The 16,036-nt window shown below is 48.5% G+C and overlaps 1 protein-coding gene across 2 annotated transcripts; it reads left to right on the top strand.

Annotated features, from left to right (window-relative positions):
* The first annotated feature begins 1,641 nt into the window (after nt 1-1,641).
* On the top strand, nt 1,642-15,215 carry LOC142924407 (fibronectin type III and SPRY domain-containing protein 2-like). Of its 2 annotated transcripts, none has more exons than XM_076066753.1 (2): nt 1,642-10,480; nt 11,275-15,215. In XM_076066753.1, exon 2 carries the CDS (start codon nt 12,252-12,254, stop codon nt 13,788-13,790), a length of 1,539 nt encoding a protein of 512 aa, XP_075922868.1. In that variant the 5' UTR covers nt 1,642-10,480; nt 11,275-12,251; the 3' UTR covers nt 13,791-15,215. The 2 variants fall into 2 exon arrangements, with proteins under 2 accessions (XP_075922868.1, XP_075922869.1); XM_076066754.1 differs by having other exon boundaries at nt 11,275-12,171.
* Nucleotides 15,216-16,036: the final 821 nt, after the last annotated feature.

Raw genomic sequence — 16,036 nt, forward strand, 5'->3', positions numbered from 1 at the left:
TCTTCACAAGTCTGTGGTTCTTCACAAGTCTGTGGTTCTTCACAACTTTGTGGTTCTTCACAACTTTGTGGTTCTTCACAACTTTGTGGTTCTTCACAACTTTGTGGTTCTTCACAAACTCTGTGGTTCTTCACAAACTCTGTGGTTCTTCACAACTTTGTGGTTCTTCACAACTTTGATATTTTTGCACAACTTTGTGGTTCATCACAACTTAGTGGTTCTTCACAAACTCTGTGGTACTTCACAACTCTGTGGTTCTTCACAACTTTGTGATTCTTCACAACTTTGTGGTTGTCCACAAACTTTGTGGTTCTTCACAACTTTGTGGTTCTTGACAACTTTGCGTTTCTTGACAACTTTGTGATTCTTCACAACTCTGTGGTTCTTCACAAACTCTGTGGTTCTTCACAAACTGTGTGGTTCTTGACAACTTTGTGGTTCTTTTCCACTTCGTGGTTCTTCACAACTTTGGTTCTTGACAAGTTTGTGGTTCTTCACAACTTCGTGGTTGTTCACAAACTTTGTGGTTCTTCACAACTTTGTGGTTCTTCACAACTTTGTAGTTCTTCACAACTTTGTGGTTCATCACAACTTAGTGGTTCTTCACAAACTCTGTGGTACTTCACAACTCTGTGGTTCTTCACAACTTTGTGATTCTTCTCAACTTTGTGGTTGTTCACAAACTTTGTGGTTCTTCAAAACTTTGTGGTTCTTGACAACTGTGTAGTTCTTGACAACTTTGTGATTCTTCACAACTCTGTGGTTCTTCACAAACTGTGTGGTTCTTGACAACTTTGTGGTTCTTGACAACTTTGTGGTTCTCGACAACTTTGTGGTTCTTCACAACTTCGTGGTTCTTCACAAACTCTCTGGTTCTTCACAACTTTGTGGTTCTTCACAACTTTGTAGTTCATATTCTTAGTTTTTTCGGTAAAGTCACGTTGAAGAGAAACAACAAAATAATAAAATATATAAAACAATAAATAATTCTCACGACGTTCGTTTGAGTTATGGTCGAAACGTCGTGAGAATTTTTTTTATTGTTTTATATATATATTTTATTATATTGTTGTTTCTCTTCAACGTGACTTTACCAAAAAAACTAAGAATATGAATTACTGCAGTCACGAAAGCTTTAAATCAAAACTTTGTAGTTCTTTACAACTTTGTGGGTCTTCACAACTTTGTGGTTCTTCACAAACTCTGTAGTTCTTCACAACTCTGTGGTTCTTCACAACTTTGTAGTTCTTGACAACTTTGTGGTTCTTCACAACTTTGTGGTTCTTCACAACTTTGTAGTTCTTGACAACTTTGTGATTCTTCACAACTCTGTGGTTCTTCACAAACTGTGTGGTTCTTGACAACTTTGTGGTTCTTGACAACTTTGTAGTTCTTGACAACTTTGTGGTTCTTCACAAACTCTGTGGTTCTTGACAACTTTGTGGTTCTTCACAAACTCTGTGGTTCTTCACAACTTTGTGGTTCTTCACAAACTCTGTGTTCTTCACAACTTTGTGGTTCTTCACAAACTTTGTGGTTCTTCACAAACTTTGTGGTTCTTCACAACTGTGTGATTCTTCACAGCTTCGTGGTTCTTGCCAACTTCGTGGTTCTTCACAACTTTGTGGTTCTTCACAAACTTTGTGGTACTTCACAAACTCTGCTTCTGTCTTTAGTTTGTTGTCCTTCCTCCACGCCTCCGATGAGCACGGTTGGCCACGTTCGGCGCGAAATAAGTTCAACGCACTGCACATACTGTACATACGAAATAAATACTGTACATACGGCACATACTGCAATACTGCACATACAAAATAAATACTGTACATACTGTACACACGACACATACTGCGCATACTGTACACACAAAAGAAACACTGTAATACTGTACATACGACACATACTGCACATACTGTACATACAAAATAAATACTGTACATACTGTGTGCACGGAACACTGTACGTACTGCACATAATGTACATACAGCACCAACTGTACATAATGCACATAATGGACAATGTGCATACAGCACCTACTGTACACATTGCACATACTGTACATACAGCACCTACTGTACACACAGCACACTACATACTGTACATAATGCACATGTGCATACAGCACATACTGCCCATACTGTACACGGTACATAGGTACCTACTGTACACACTGCACACACTGCACATACTGCACATAATGTACATACAGCGCCTACTGTACATACGGCACATACTGTGCATACGGCACCTACTGTAACACTGCACATAATGTACATACAGCGCCTACTGTACACACGGCACATACTGTGCACACTGTACACACGGCACCTACTGTACACACTGCACATACTGTACATACTGCACATAATCACCTACTGCACATACGTCACCTACTGCACATTGTAATACAGCACCTACTGCATATACTGTACATGCCGCACATACTGTACATACTGTATATACAAATACGATGCTGCAGGGCGCCCGGGGCTCAGCGGGCCCCTTGACTCGGGAGAGCCTCGGCGGTGCCCTGCGCCCTGTAGCACCACGGCCCTGCCACCAGGTGGCGCCTCGTCACTACCACCACGGCCCTGCCACCAGGTGGCGCCTCACCACCACAACGGCCCTGCCACCAGGTGGCGCCTCACCACCACCACCATGGCCTTGCCACCAGGTGGCGCTTCGTCACCACCACCACAGCCCTGCCACCAGGTGGCGCCTCACCACCACCATGGCCCTGCTACCAGGTGGCGCCCCGTCGCCACCACCACCCTGCCACCAGGTGGCGCCTCACCACCACCACGGCCCTGCCACCAGGTGGCGCCTCACCACCACCACCCTGCCACTAGGTGGCGCCTCACCACCACCACGGCCCTGCCACCAGGTGGCGCCTCACCACCACCCATGCTGTGTAACAACAACTTGCGTTGTCTGCAGTGTAGCGAGGGCGTCGACCCAGGACCCACATCTGAGAGAGAGAGAGCGAGTCCCTTGCCATTCAGAATCCTTAAACATCTTTCAGGCCAAGCCCACTGGAGCTGTGAGCTGTTTGTCAGAGGCGACCTGGCCACACGTGGCTACAGCCCATCGCAGAGGCTCGATCACCGCACGTGGAAAGTTATAGTAGCAGCCAAATCATCCTGAACGCGTGTCGAAGACACAAAACTCCAAATGTACAACAACAGGCATCGTCAGGGTCACGATGGAACCCACGCGCAGTACTGCTGGTTCAGTGACAGTAAACATTCTGATGAGCCACTGAATGTCGAAACCAGCCCAGAGGCGCTTGCTCGTGATTAACCAGCGCTGCTGAAATGATGCACTCCCAGTAGCCCGTGAGGCTGATGAGCTGTGTACGTCATGGTTACATTGCTGTGTGTGTGCCGGGAGCAGATGTGGGTGGAATACGAATTGGTATCGATCAAGATGCCTCTGTCTGGAGGGTCTCAGGTTCACGTCGTGGGCAGTGTTCTTCCGTCTCCTCCGGTTGTGTGTGAATGATTTTCCGCTGTCTCCCCGAGGTGAATTCTCCACTGCCGTGTGGAGGTTCACTCGAACAAGGGCAGCCGGTTCCATTGAACTCCTGAAGCGATGTTTTCCACTCTCGGAGCCGCATTTTTAAAATGCCGAACATGGATACTATTTCACCCGAGGTGTTTTCATGCCACGTGCCCATAACGTACACACATTCTTATTCATCATAACGTACACACACTCTTATTATTCATTATAACGTACATACATTCTTATTAATCATCACGTAACACACTCTTATTAATCATCATAACGTACACACATATTCTTATTCATCATAACGTACACACACTCTTATTATTCATTATAACGTACACACATTCTTATTAATCATCACGTAACACACTTATTAATCATCATAACGTACACACACTCTTATTATTCATTATAACGTTACACACACTCTTATTAATCATAACGTTACACACACTCTTATTAATCATAACGTACACACACTCTTATTAATCATAACGTACACACACTCTTATTAATCATAACGTACACACACTCTTATTCATCACACATAGGATTCGTACCGTCCCTAAATAAAAGTCAGTCATTATGATTACAGACTGAATTTGCTAGGTCATCATGCAGTCGAGTGCTGAATGTAATTAAATGTGTTCACGTTGCGTGTTCGTCCGTGTCATTTTTGAATGTTCATCTGGCCAGGTATCGATGACCGTTAGAATAATGCGCACACAATGAGGTTGCAAGTTCAATTCCCGGTATCATTCATTCAGCCCATCAATCCCTTTGGGGTTACATCAATTGAGGAGTTCTGATTTGTGGGAAGTCATAATTGCACGTCCTAATGAGAGACCGATCTCTTTGATAAACTAGTTGATGCTGCTTCTGCGTTGGCAGTGGTGCAAAAAGCACAACAACTTAAACTAGACACGTTCGTCAATAACACCATGCCCTTAAAAGTTAAAATAAAATAGGTGATGTTTCGGGCACGTAATAATTATGTTATGAGTGTAAAAATGTAATGATTTTGACTGACTTAGCAGAGCAAGATTTAAAGGTAGAGGACATTTAAAGTTACGTGAGTGAGGAATGTGTTGGGGTTTTTTTGTATCCCTGTGCCAGCAATGTGAAGTATTCACCAACGGGCCCTGCAATTGTTGATGGCAGATCGAAATGATGAAAGAGGAAAAGAGGGCGGAGTGTTTTTGGAGAGATCAATCGATCATTGCGCCCGACGGACACAGTTTTAAATGGGTACGTGTTTCCAGATATCACGCGTCGATCAGAAACGTCTACACAGACAAAGAGAATGGGAAAATGAGATGAAAAGTGAAACAAGGCATCGAGAGATGATTTCCCAGAATGACACTGAGAGAAATATCAGCAGATGGATCAGAAGTTATAAAAAATCTGATCATTGACTGTGAAGGCCAGTTTTGTCGGCTTGGGCCGGACACGTTGAAGGTTGCTGAAGGAACAGGAGTCAAAGGAGTCAATTTACTTGGGAAGAAAACCACCACGGAGACGCAGCTACGAGGATCCATTCACGTGCAGAAATTACATGGATTGTGTAACAGCACAGAACTGTGAAAAGTGGTCTCAGCCTGGGAGGCGTTCACTCAGCAGTGGATCGGCAACGGCTCATGATGATGATGATGGTGATGATGGTGATGCTGATGATGATGGTGATGATGGTGATGCTGATGATGATGGTGATGATGATGGTGATGATGATAGTGATGAGGCTGATGATGATGGTGATGATGCTGATGATGGTGATGATGATGGTGATGATGGTAATGATGCTGATGATGGTGATGATGATGGTGATGATGGTGATGATGATGATGGTGATGATGGTGATGATGGTGATGATGATGCTGATGATGATGATGATGCTGATGATGGTGATGATGATGGTGATGATGGTGATGATGATGGTGATGATGCTGATGATGGTGATGATGATGGTGATGATGATGGTGATGATGATGATGGTGATGATGGTGATGGTGATCAGGGCCACGAAGTGAAGACGAGTACTTCCCAACGCTGAATCTTCACTTGAAGCTTTCGTGACTGCAGGAATTCATTTTCTTTGGATCTTTCGGTCAAGTAACGTAGATCGGTTCGAAGGAAATAACAACAAATAAAAAATACGTACGACGTTTCGATCGCAACACAAGCGATCGTCATCAGAAAGACTTATTTTTTTCTTCCTGATGACGAGTGCTTGTGTTGCGATCGAAACGTCGTAGTTTTTGTTATTTTCTTTGAACCTATCTACGTGACTTTACCGAAAGACCCAAAGACTATGAATTCCCAACGCTTGTTATGTGTTTTAGATGGCATGACAGAGCAGGCAGACATCAATGTGGATCTGTATTATTATTATTATCCCCTGATAGGCGTGGGTTTAAGTAAAGATCTTTCGTTTTCTTCGACACGCAAAACATTCCTGAATGAATTATACCGGACGTCGAACATTCTTGAGGTTTTCCCGGGTAAACACAAACAATTCCTGGATAATTAAACGACAGTAAAGAAGGAGGATTATGCAAAACAGGGATTAGTAGCGCAGCCTTTGGCGTGTGATTGCATCACCTGCGTTGACTGTGAAGACCTTTTGTTAATGGCAACTGTGGGAGGCTGATTGCTTGTAAAGTTTGTGGAAAATGTCGCAGGGTGTGGCAAATTTCATTTGTTTGGCGCCATTCTATATAATATAACCTGACGCGTTCACTTTGTAAATCGGTGGATACCTGTCACCAACTCGTCTAGGTACAGCAGAACTCACCGCTGCTGCAGCGTCTGAGCTTAGAGGTGCCACACACCTCCAGAGTGAAGTTTGAGCCCAGGTTTGGCTTCATAACTCACGTGGGTGATCCCGGACTGTGATGGAAACCAAGGGATGGGGGGGGGGTGAGCCTTCATCACCGGCTCCTTTTCGTTCGTCGATAATTATTAAATTTTGACTTTAAAGTTTCGTGACTGCAGGAATTCATATTCTTGCTTCTTTCGGCAAAGTCGCGTAGATTGAAAGCAGCGGGCATGCGACACTTCACGTGGCCTGAAACAGTGCACCTAGCCTGGCACAAGCGCCGTGGTGGCGTCACCGCCGCTGAGTTGCGAACGGCGGCGGCTGTTGTTGTTGTCGTGGTCTGACGCGTCGGGCGTTTCCCAGGGCGCCACGCCAAAGGGGCACGGCTGGAGGCGGTCGTGCACGGAAGGTCACGGGGTCAACGGACACCATGCGAGCTACCAGCCACTGGGCCACTGGGCGAGCATCGGATGGCGGCGAGAGAGGGCATCGCCTCGCCGCTCGCTCGTGACTCCACGATTCGTTCGGTTCAACGAAATATCCTCAGCCTCGCCAAACTTCAAACATCAGCTGCTGGTGCCATCGCATGGATGGCTCAACTCAACGTGCAGTTAAAATGTTCAACTCCAAGTAATAATCTGCGTCGTTGTGGATAATAAAAATGACAAAACGTGTTTTATATACGTATCATATAATTGTGCATTAAACTAAGACCCATATCGCAAACAGAGGGTCCTTGCCTGTAAGATCGGCGGTTCGCCAGTAATGATTCGAGCCAGCCTGACTGCTGATGAGACGCGGAATGTTGAAACCAGCCCAGAGTTTGATTGTTGTAAAATCGATGCTGCTGAAATGATGCACTGCCAGAACGCCGTGCCATGCGCCTGATGGGCTGCGTAATTTTCTCACGTTCTGTCAGCTGCTTTCCAACTCCATAAAGAGGTTCTTGGGTTAGATCGCGTAAATATATAAATGTGTCGTTAAACCCGCCACCACCCGACACAGCCAACTAGTAAGGTTTGCCACGTAAACAGAACGTGGCCAATTCGTCACTAGTACAGCACTAACCGGTGTGTTGGAGAGCCAAGCCACAACATTTACAAACCGAGTACGACGTTTCGCCAGTAATTACAACTATTATGGATGATATTGGTCGCGAAAGCCTTCGTGTCAGACTGCTGTGAAACACGAATGTACTCCGAAGCAAGTCTCCACGCAGTATTTTTGCAAGGTTGTTCTACAATTTTCATCAGATGCTTGCTTTGGCAAACGCAATAACGCATGATTAAAGGCGGCTAAACATTCAAGTAATTTCAGGGCTTATTAGTATTCACCTCTTATTATTTTAATAATGGTTGCTATACCAGAGTCAGCCGTGTTCTGTATATTTGACTAATGGTTTTTAAAATTACATTATGAGACCTCCTTTGCCAGTAACAAGATATAGTAATAGGTTTCACCCTTTTGACTGGCACAAAAACTGACACCTTTATTCAAGGCATCATGTTTGCAATAACCACAACACAAGCAGTCAAAATGCAAACAAAAGAGACAACTCTGATAATAATATGCACTGTCCTTGAATTTGATTGGTCCACACCCGAGAGCAAACACATACACAGCCAGCACACACACACACAGTGAGCACACACACACACACAGCGAACACACACACACAGTGAGCACACACACACACAGTGAGCACACACACAGCACACACACACACAGCACACACACAGCGAGCACACACACACAGTGAGTACACACAGTGAGCACACACACACACAGTGAGCACACACACAGTGAGCACACACACACAGCACACACACAGCGAGCACACACACAGCACACACACAGCACACACACACACACAACACACACACAGCGAGCACACACATAGCGAGCACACACACAGCACTCACACAGCACACACACACACAGCGGACACACACACAGCACAGCACACACAGCACACACACACAGCAAGCACACACAGCCAGCACACACAGCAAGCACACACACAGCGCCCGACCCTGCTGAACCACTCTCGCAGTTTCGAGATGTAAAACCACCGCATGGATATGTCACGAACTTCGCCCTAAACACGTGGAGGTGTTGAAGCCAACTCGAAATTCGTGAGATTGCCTGAGAGTTCCATTTAACTTGCTTGACATTCTGTCATAAGAATTGGCCATCAAGTCTAAAGCTCTGTGTCATTGTCACAGTAAGATGCCACGATCCGTTTTGCTGCTGTATTTTGGGGTTTGATTAATGTGATGGTGCTGCTCCATCTGTTGCATGAAATCTGATGCAAGAACTAAATGTGTGATGAGTGACCTTCGGGTAATGTCGCCACAGTCTGTGTGGGACGAAGAGAGCGGGTAGGTAAGTGGAGGTTATTTACTGTCGTGAAATGTCATTCAACCCTCTCTTCCTTTATCATTAATTGGTGTTCTTTAATTGGAAAGGCGCGCCTGTGAAGATCGCCGACTACGCTTAACAAATAGGCACAATAAAAATAATTGTATTTCCTCGAGTATCGAGTTAATTGCTCTACGACTATACAGATATTGTGGTCGTTATTGCTGTGCGAAGGTAAAAATAAACAAATAAAGCGGCTCCTCTTACACAACTCGAGGTATTTATACACCGCGCGTTGCAAAAGGCATCGCAGCCCCCCGTGAAACGGACGACAGCGATGGATGCTGCGTGCCTGGGGGAATGGGAGCGGCCACCACCACCACCTTCACCTCCAGGTGCCACCACCACCACCTTCACCTCCAGGTGCAGCCACCACCACCACCACCACCTCCCAGCCGTTTCAGTATTATACATGTACAGAGATGTGTCAGCGACATTTTCACGCTCAGTATGTCTCTGCAATACCAAGCTTCCACATTGTCGCCTTAAGAACCACAGGTGGTAAACACTTAGTGATACAAATAAATAAACAATGTGTTTTACGAGATGACCTTTGATGTCTCTTGGCATAGAACAGCGGTAAAATTATTCTGTAATTGCTAATGATTACCACGTGCTTTGCACAGAGCAAATGCACTGTGTTTGCTTATGGGCTGCATATTGAAGCATTTGGATTGTAGTAGATCCCAGATGAGTGCATAAATTATGCAAAATGCAGTGTCACAACCAGGAAAACCTCCACGCTAAAATCAATGACCCTCGATACATGTCACAAATCTTGAATGTTTATCATTAAATACCTTGCATCATTGAACAGTGGACACAAGTAACATGGTGGTGAATGGGACATATCTATCTGGCCTAGTGCTCCACATATTAATATGTTTTCCATCAGCGACTTTAAAGCTGAGAACTTCCTCAGGAAGAATTGTCCCTTCAACCACCAACAATTCAAATCACAAGTCGAGTCAAAATGCCTCCCTTCTCAAATGCGCAATCGGGCGGCATTCACCTTTATTGATATCGCTGAATTAATGGTGTGAATTCCACATTATTATGCCAGGATTAGTCTTTGCATAGGACAACCATTGTTGACTTAACGTGCCACTCAATTCATCGAGATGTTAACTACCTCACTCGGTATACAGGAGGTCGTAGGTTCGATCCCGACCCTGATGCCTGTATATTTCGAGTTTGCATGTCTCTCTCCTCGTGGTCACGTGGATTTCTTACCGGGTTTTCCAGGTTTTCTCTCCACATTTAGAATCAACATGCGTTTAGAGTATTTGGCTGCTATAGATTTCCACGTGATAAACCACTTTGTTGAGCTATTATTTGCGGTCAGATTGCTTCTGAAAAAGAGCTATATAGCTCAGTCGGCCTTACCTGGTGAAATAAAAATTAAGTAAAAATGAATAAAATCAATGACAAGGCTGATTCAATGTCCTCGGCCGGGAATTGAACCCGTGAGCCTTCCAAATCGCTACCCTGGCCCTCCAAACTGCAATGCCACCAGGCCCAATCTGCCCTCCGCCCCCCCAACCCCACGCACCTGCCAAATACGGTGGCCGTTCCTTCCAGTGCCGTCCCCGCCCACGATCCGGCCCCAGGAGCCGTCCGGAACCACCAGCTCCGTGCTAGTGCAGTGGACGGCGGAGCCGGACGACACCGTGGACCACTACAATGTCTTCTACCTGGCGGAGGACGACTTCCAGTGCGAGGACACCGACACGGGTGGGTCGCCCGCGTCGACCTCCCGCGGCGTCTTGGTCCGGCCCTCTCGTTTTTGCGCAACTGGGTAAACCGTGGCGGGGTAAAGTGAGCGTACAGGAGCCACGGTGGTGAGATGTTATCTACCTCGTCTGGTGTGGAGGAAGCCAGGAGCCCGATCCTGACCCTGATGACTGTATATTTGGAATAATAGGGTTTTTCCCCTTTTTCTGGCAACAAAACTGAAACCTTTTTACAAGGATTAATGTCTGCATTAACCACAATACCTGCAGTCAAAATGCAAACAAAAAACATACTATGATAATATATGCATTGTCCTTGAAACTGATTGGTCCACACCAAGGGACGGCTTTCTTTTGAGCCTCGACCCAATTGGTGCTCGACCAGATGACGCCAAAAGGCGTATTGTGGTTAATGCAGACATGAATCCTTGTAAAAAGGTTTCAGTTTTGTTTCCAGAAAAAAGGGGGAAAACCCTATTATTACATTTTGGTACTGGCAAAGGAGGTCTAATGATGTATATTTGGAGTTTGCATGTTCTGCCAGTGGTCGAGTGGATTTTTGTCCGGGTGCTCCGTTTTTTCCCTCCACATTTAGAATCAACATGAGTATTTGGCTGCTTTAAATTTCCATGCGATAAGCCACTTGGTTGAGCTATCATTTGTGGCCAGGTCGCTTCTGAAAAAAAGAGCTATATAGCTCAATGAGCCTTACATGGTAAAAATCAATAGTTTTTGGGGTACACGTCTCTGCGCGCGATCTCGCTGCTGTGTGTGGACTGGGGTTGGCGTGTGCAGTGAACGTGAGGCAGAAGGCACGAGAGGACTTCTGCCTCATCGTGGACCTGGAGCCCAACACCTTCTACGTCTTCTGGGTATCGGCCGTGAACACAGCAGGCGCCAGCCCACCCAACGACTGCGTCACCTACTGCACCGGTGAGGGCACCTCTACAATTGTGTGTATGGATGTATGTTGAGCTTCTTTCGCACCGTACGTGGCCAACCGACACAGCACACACACAGCACACACACACACAGCACACACACAGCGGACACACACACAGCACACACACAGCACACACACAGCAAGCACACACACAGCGCCCGACCCTGCTGAACCACTCTCGCAGTTTCGAGATGTAAAACCACCGCATGGATATGTCACGAACTTCGCCCGAAACACGTGGAGGTGTTGAAGCCAACTCGAAATTCGTGAGATTGCCTGAGAGTTCCATTTAACTTGCTTGACATTCTGTCATAAGAATTGGCCATCAAGTCTAAAGCTCTGTGTCATTGTCACAGTAAGATGCCACGATCCGTTTTGCTGCTGTAATTTGGGGTTTGATTAATGTGATGGTGCTGCTCCATCTGTTGCATGAAATCTGATGCAAGAACTAAATGTGTGATGAGTGACCTTCGGGTAATGTCGCCACAGTCTGTGTGTGACGAAGAGAGCGGGTAAGTAAGTGGAGGTTATTTACTGTCGTGAAATGTCATTCAACCCTCTCTTCCTTTATCATTAATTGGTGTTCTATAATTGGAAAGGCGCGCCTGTGAAGATCGCCGACTACGCTTAACAAATAGGCACAATAAAAATAATTGTATTTCCTCGAGTATCGAGTTAATTGCTCTACGACTATACAGATATTGTGGTCGTTATTGCTGTGCGAAGGTAAAAATAAACAAATAAAGCGGCTCCTCTTACACAACTCGAGTTATTTATACACCGCGCGTTGCAAAAGGCATCGCAGCCTCCCGTGAAACGGACGACAGCGATGGATGCTGCGTGCCTGGGGGAATGGGAGCGGCCACCACCACCACCACCTTCACCTCCAGGTGCCACCACCACCACCACCTTCACCTCCAGGTGCAGCCACCACCACCACCTTCACCTCCAGGTGCAGCCACCACCACCACCTTCACCTCCAGGTGCAGCCACCACCACCACCACCTTCACCTCTAGGTGCTGCCACCACCACCACCTTCACCTCCAGGTGCCACCACCACCACCTTCACCTCCACGTGCTGCCACCACCACCACCTTCACCTCCAGGTGCCACCACCTTCACCTCCAGGTGCTGCCACCACCACCACCACCACCACCACCACCTTCACCTCCAGGTGCTGCCACCACCATCACCACCACCACCTTCACCTCCAGGTTCCACCACCACCATCACCACCTTCACCTCCAGGTGCTGCCACCACCACCACCACCACCACCTTCACCTCCAGGTGCGGCCACCACCACCATCTTCACCTCCAGGTGCAGCCACCACCACCACCACCACCACCTTCACCTCCAGGTGCCACCACCACCACCACCTTCACCTCCAGGTGCTGCCACCACCATCACCACCACCACCTTCACCTCCGGTCCCACCACCACTACCACCTTCACCTCCAGGTGCAGCCACCACCACCTTCACCTCCAGGTGCCACCACCACCACCTTCACCTCCAGGTGCCACCACCACCACCACCTCCAGGTGCCACCACCACTACCACCACCTTCACCTCCAGGTGCTGCCACCCCCACCATCACCACCACCTTCACCTCCAGGTGCCACCACCACCACCTCCAGGTGCCACCACCACTACCACCACCTTCACCTCCAGGTGCTGCCACCACCACCACCACCTTCACCTCCAGGTGCCACCACCACCACCTTCACCTCCAGGTGCTGTCACCACCACCACCACCACCTTCACCTCCAGGTGCAGCCACCACCACCTTCACCTCCAGGTGCAGCAACCACCACCACCACCACCTTCACCTCCAGGTGCCGCCACCACCACCACCACCACCTTCACCTCCAGGTGCCACCATCACCACCACCACCACCACCACCTTCACCTCCAGGTGCAGCCACCACCTTCACCTTCACCTCCAGGTGCCACCACCACCACCACCACCTTCACCTCCAGGTGCCACCACCACCACCTTCACCTCCAGGTGCCACCACCACCTCCAGGTGCCACCACCACCCCCACCTTCACCTCCAGGTGCCACCACCACCACCTTCACCTCCAGGTGCCACCACCACCACCTCCAGGTGCCACCACCACTACCACCACCTTCACCTCCAGGTGCTGCCACCCCCACCACCACCACCACCTTCACCTCCAGGTGCTGTCACCACCACCACCACCTTCACCTCCAGGTGCGGCCACCACCACCTTCACCTCCAGGTGCAGCAACCACCACCACCTTCACCTCCAGGTGCCGCCACCACCACCACCACCTTCACCTCCAGGTGCCACCATCACCACCACCACCACCTTCACCGACCCTCCAGGTGCGGCGCGGTGTGACTGCTACCCACACGGGAGTGTTGCGCTAAGAATCCGGTCACCCGAGTTCGATTCCCGTTCACGGAACACCAACACCAGTGACGATGACCTAATCCGTATCCTGGTGTGGTGCGTAGTAAACATCGCTACTGGGGAGACAAAGGCGGCCGGGCGTGGTGCTGGCAGCCACCCACCGCCTCGTGTGAGCGTGCCGGCCTTCAAAGCTGCTGCTGCTGCTGGTTACTGACAGCACTTGCCCCAACAGTCCGTTAAGGCTACACGGGGGATCTTTGTCTTTTTGTAGAAATATTACCGCTGGAGATTATTTAAGTGCAGCTTTTTGTGAGAAGACAGTGGAGACATTCAACTCTTACATATTATGTATATCCCTAGTTTATCTGAAGTGTGTGCGTTTGGAGAGGTTTGAAGTCTCTCACATCAACTTACAAAATATATATAAGTTTTTCATTTCTCTGGGGATAATAACTTTAAAAAACTTTTTAAAATACAAGGTATTCCTGAAGACAACTATAATGTTCAGGACTCCTTTTTGCTTCGATGTAAATGCCGAACGGTTACGAAGCTGTAGGAAATCGGCAACATCAATGTTGTTCACTTAGTGTGCGGTCTTCTCCCGTGTGGGATGTTATTCCTCAGAGTATCAGGCCACTTCCCTCATGGAAATGTCAAAAAACATGTGAACACACGAATTCCAATTATTGTGTTGCCAATATTTCTTCTCCGTTTGATTTTTGTATACCTTTTGTTGTTGATTTAGCAATGTTTAAACATTGCTAAGGACGTGGCTCTTTCGCTTGTTTCGTTGAGATGAGAATTCGGCCCAAGGTGCTGTAATATTTATAGGTTTGGGATCAAATTAGTGGAAAGAGCCAACGCGCGTATGTATGCGTGTTGAACTTCTTTCGCACCGTACGTAGCCAACCGTGCTAATGGGGGGGGGGGGGGGTGCGGGGGAAGGACAACACTCTAAACACACACGGCCAGCGGCTGTAAAGTAAAAGCGCAGAGAGATTTGTAAAGGAGAATCTTCTACATAACTAACGTTGATATTGACAGTCACGTTGATATCCCACGACCGTCTCTTTGACTTCCAGCGCTGGGGCCATGCGCTGGCACGCACCGCTTGGCGCTAAGACCCTGCGGTCTTCACGACAAGTAAACAGAGCTACGCGTGTGTTTAAAATAAGTGTTTTAGAATTAAAACTGTTCAAACACTCATCTGAAATGCCGTCACAAGTTCACTCGTTTTGGCCACACAGCAAGGACATTTGTGATGCAGTGGTGGCACTTTGGTTAGCGCCGCACACCGCGCCGTGAATCTGGGGACCTGGGTTCCATTCCCGGCCACGGCGGTGAGCGACGCTTGAGCCGGTGACGGCGTGCCCCGACTTGACCCGCACGGCTCTGGGCAGGCCGCGAAGCGTCAACAACCCCGCACGACTCCTCGATGGGCCACCGACCGCCACAGCGGTAGGTGGCCCATCGAGGTTCTCCGTTCAGGGAGCTTGTTCTGCTGGAGTGTTCACACTCGGAGTGGTCGCAGTTTCTGCTTGCGGCGACGTCAAGTGGCGCGTGAGCTCCGACTGCTGCACGTGGCGCGTGAGCTGTAACTGCTGCAAGTGGCGCGTGAGCGTCGACTGCTGCACGTGGCGCGTGAGCTTCAACTGCTGCACGTGGTGCGTGAGCTCCGACTGCTGCACATGGTGCGTGAGCTTGAACTGCTGCACGTGGTGCGCGAGCTTCAACTGCTGCACGTGGTGCGTGAGCTTCAACTGCTGCACATGGCGCGTGAGCTCCGACTGCTGCACATGGCGCGTGAGCTTCGACTGCTGCACGTGGTGTGTGAGCTGCAACTTCTGCAAGTGGCGCGTGAGCTTCGACTGCTGCACGTGGCGCGTGAGTTTCAACTGCTGCACGTGGTGCGTGAGCTCCGACTGCTGCACATGGTGCGTGAGCTTCAACTGCTGCACGTGGTGCGTGAGCTTCAACTGCTGCACTTGGCGCGTGAGCTCCGACTGCTGCACATGGCGCGTGAGCTCCGACTGCTGCACGTGTGTGAGCTTCGACTGCTGCACGTGCGTGAGCTTCGACTGCTGCAAGTGGTGTGTGAGCTCCGACTGCTGCACATGGCGCGTGAGCTTCGACTGCTGCACATGGCGCGTGAGCTCCGACTGCTGCACGTGGTGCGTGAGCTTCGACTGCTGCACATGGTGTGTGAGCTGCAACTGCTGCACGTGGTGCGTGAG

This window comes from Petromyzon marinus, chromosome 13, assembly GCF_048934315.1.
Source record: "Petromyzon marinus isolate PM22_M1 ecotype Great Lakes invasive population chromosome 13, UKy_Petmar_22M1.pri1.0, whole genome shotgun sequence".
In the NCBI taxonomy this organism is placed as follows: domain Eukaryota; kingdom Metazoa; phylum Chordata; class Hyperoartia; order Petromyzontiformes; family Petromyzontidae; genus Petromyzon; species Petromyzon marinus.

What these genes read in the sequence shown, in the direction of transcription:
- LOC142924407 (XM_076066753.1), top strand. Translation starts at nt 12,252, where the DNA reads ATGGATGCTGCGTGCCTGGGGGAATGGGAGCGGCCACCACCACCACCA.